Raw genomic sequence first — 2,500 nt, 5'->3', positions numbered from 1 at the left:
GCATTCCACTTTTCACCTTGCTCACCCGGCTCAGCTACACACTCTCCTCTCCACTGGGGGTCTGCAGGACAACGCAGGGTTAATCAAGCCCTTCTCTTCTCTCCCAAAGAAGCTTAACTCTGAGCACATTTACAGTACGCCTACATGCGAGGAGTACTCTATACTAGAGATTTGAAATAGAATGGCGGCTGTATTCGTTGTGCACAGTCATGTTAACTCTTTATTCATTACGAATAACAAGGCAGTGTTCAGGGAATATTTCAGGCAGTAGAACACTATTCCACACATGTAAACGGAAAATTCTGGAACGAATACTGATCATATTACTGAGTCTCCTGACTTTAAAGTTGCTTTCACACTGAAGGCCCCTAGATTCAGAGTATTGGTGGTGGAGCCATTGAAAGAGTCTAGACAATCTATTTAGAGAACTTCTTCAGTTGGGCGTGTATGCCACTTATTATAAACACTCAGTAAATCAAGGCAAGTTCACACAGCCTCAACAGCTTGCCACCCTCCAACCAGAAACAAACAAACACAGAGCGATAGGCTCACATAGTGCTTGGTGTCCTTAGTTGGCATTTACTGGGTCAGTGTGCAAGCACTTCCACTATGGAATTCATAAAACATATTCGATGAAAAAAACCGCAACATTTTCTCTTAATCAGTGGCCTAAATGGTGTGGGATTACCTTGAAGTAGTAGGGCAAAACCATATCGAGGAAGATGTACGAAGTAGCCACCAGAAAAACAAACAATACTGTCACATGGCAGTTGTTTGATGTTGCCTAGTAACAGAAACAATCTGCATTGTACGCACAAGGACAAACAATCTAATACAAATAATATCTTAAAGCTTTGTACATGAACCATGCATGGTGTACAAACAAAAGTACCTTAATGCTTTTCAGAATATGAAGACTGATGCCTTGTTCACACCAAGAGCGACCTACGCTAACTGAGCAACGGAAGTCATTATTTCTCTATGGAGGGCACGCGACCAGCGCCAATTCGCCAGGAGCAAAGCGAACTGAGCGACCAGAGCGAATTGTAACGATAAAAAGTCAGCTAATATTATGGTAATGAGCTATGACGCGGTTCGTCGAAAACCAATTGGAATGTTGATAACTCTGAATGTCCCAGGCTGTCAAGTCAGAGCCATAATGTGATAAGCTAAATCAAACATGTCAATGGCACTTTCCAGAACGAATACAGCGAATTCAAGGCAAAACTTCTTCTGCTACCTCTGCTACCAGGCAGCGTAGGTCGCTCTTGGTGTGGACAAGGCATGGCCGTTATGTTCTGTTTTCAATCACGTCGTGTACAGGAACAAAACGATGAACAGTGGTATGTGTCGTCCAGGCGTAGAATGGAATGACATGGATGTCTTTCCCCTAAGAGGCCTTGATTGCTTCTGACAAAACCTGTGTAATTTCATGAAACCACTGCTATTACACTGCTATTACTCATGTAGGTGGCAGAGGAAGTGGAAGTACAACACGAGCAGTATGATATTACATGGTTGCAAATAGGGCTGCACAATTATCGAAAATAATCGAAAATCGTGATTTAATCGTGATATCGAAATCGTGATTTCAATTGGTATTTAATCGTGGCTATACCGATGTCCCTTCGAACGTCCTTGAAGACAGAACATACTGACAGGCTGTTTTTTCCAGCCAGAAATCTGTCCACCTAAGTTTCATGCTATTGCCTCTTACATAATTATGAAAATTCACGTTTATTTTGGTCATCCCGTATAAAATTCATTCTTGGTTATATTTCATTTTGGTATAATTGAAAAGAAAATTCTGCTAAAAAAACAATAATCGTGACTAATAATCGTGATTCCAATTTAGACCCAAATAATCGTGATTATGATTTTTTCCATAATCGTGCAGCTCTAGTTGCAAGTAACCATGCAAGATCATACTACTACTAGTGTTGTAATTACATCCACAACAGTACTTCTACTTAATTACACCCCTCTCTGTAGCTGGCATTTCACTCTTTGTCTGCATTGTGTAATAATTCTGTGTCTCTCTGACACTGACAGAGAAGATAAGATAATAGATAGAGAGAGAGAGAGAGAGTGCTGCTTACAAAATAGATGTCTGTGATTGGCACGTCTTCCTCTTCGTCTATGGAGGTCCTGCTGGGGCAGCCTGAGGTCTGGCTGGTCTGGTCGGCCTCCACCACCACCACCTTGGGGCTGCCGGGGACAGAGGTGGCAGAGGTGGCATGCGCAGGGGCAGGGGCAGCGGCGGCGGCGGCGGCAGAGGAGGTGGCGGCGGTAGCAGCAGCAGCACCATCAGTATCAGCGGCATCGGGAGCAACAGCAGCAACAGCAGCGGGAGCAGCGGTGGCCCCCGACACCTCACTGTGACAGAGAAACAGGAGCAGCAAGAGGAGAGAAGAGAAGGGAGGAAGAGGAAGAAGGGAAGGGAGGAAGAGGAGAAGGGAAAAGAGGAGAAGGGAAAAGAGGAGAAGGAAAAAGAGAAGGG

General features: G+C 44.2%; 1 protein-coding gene across 2 annotated transcripts in view; it reads right to left on the bottom strand.

The window, feature by feature from the left end:
• Positions 1–2,500, bottom strand: part of pip5k1ca (phosphatidylinositol-4-phosphate 5-kinase, type I, gamma a) — a 77,728-nt gene that overhangs the window by 11,787 nt on the left and 63,441 nt on the right. For both annotated transcript variants that reach the window (XM_063200499.1, XM_063200500.1), the window contains exon 16: positions 2,100–2,376. In XM_063200499.1, the coding sequence (XP_063056569.1) occupies positions 2,100–2,376 (277 nt within the window). The remainder of the gene's footprint in view (positions 1–2,099; positions 2,377–2,500) is intronic.

The sequence above is a fragment of the Engraulis encrasicolus genome, chromosome 6 (genome assembly GCF_034702125.1).
Source record: "Engraulis encrasicolus isolate BLACKSEA-1 chromosome 6, IST_EnEncr_1.0, whole genome shotgun sequence".
Taxonomy (NCBI): Eukaryota; Metazoa; Chordata; class Actinopteri; order Clupeiformes; family Engraulidae; genus Engraulis; species Engraulis encrasicolus.
The sequence above is the reverse complement of the archived record's forward strand: the minus strand, read 5'-3'. Positions and strand labels throughout refer to the sequence as shown.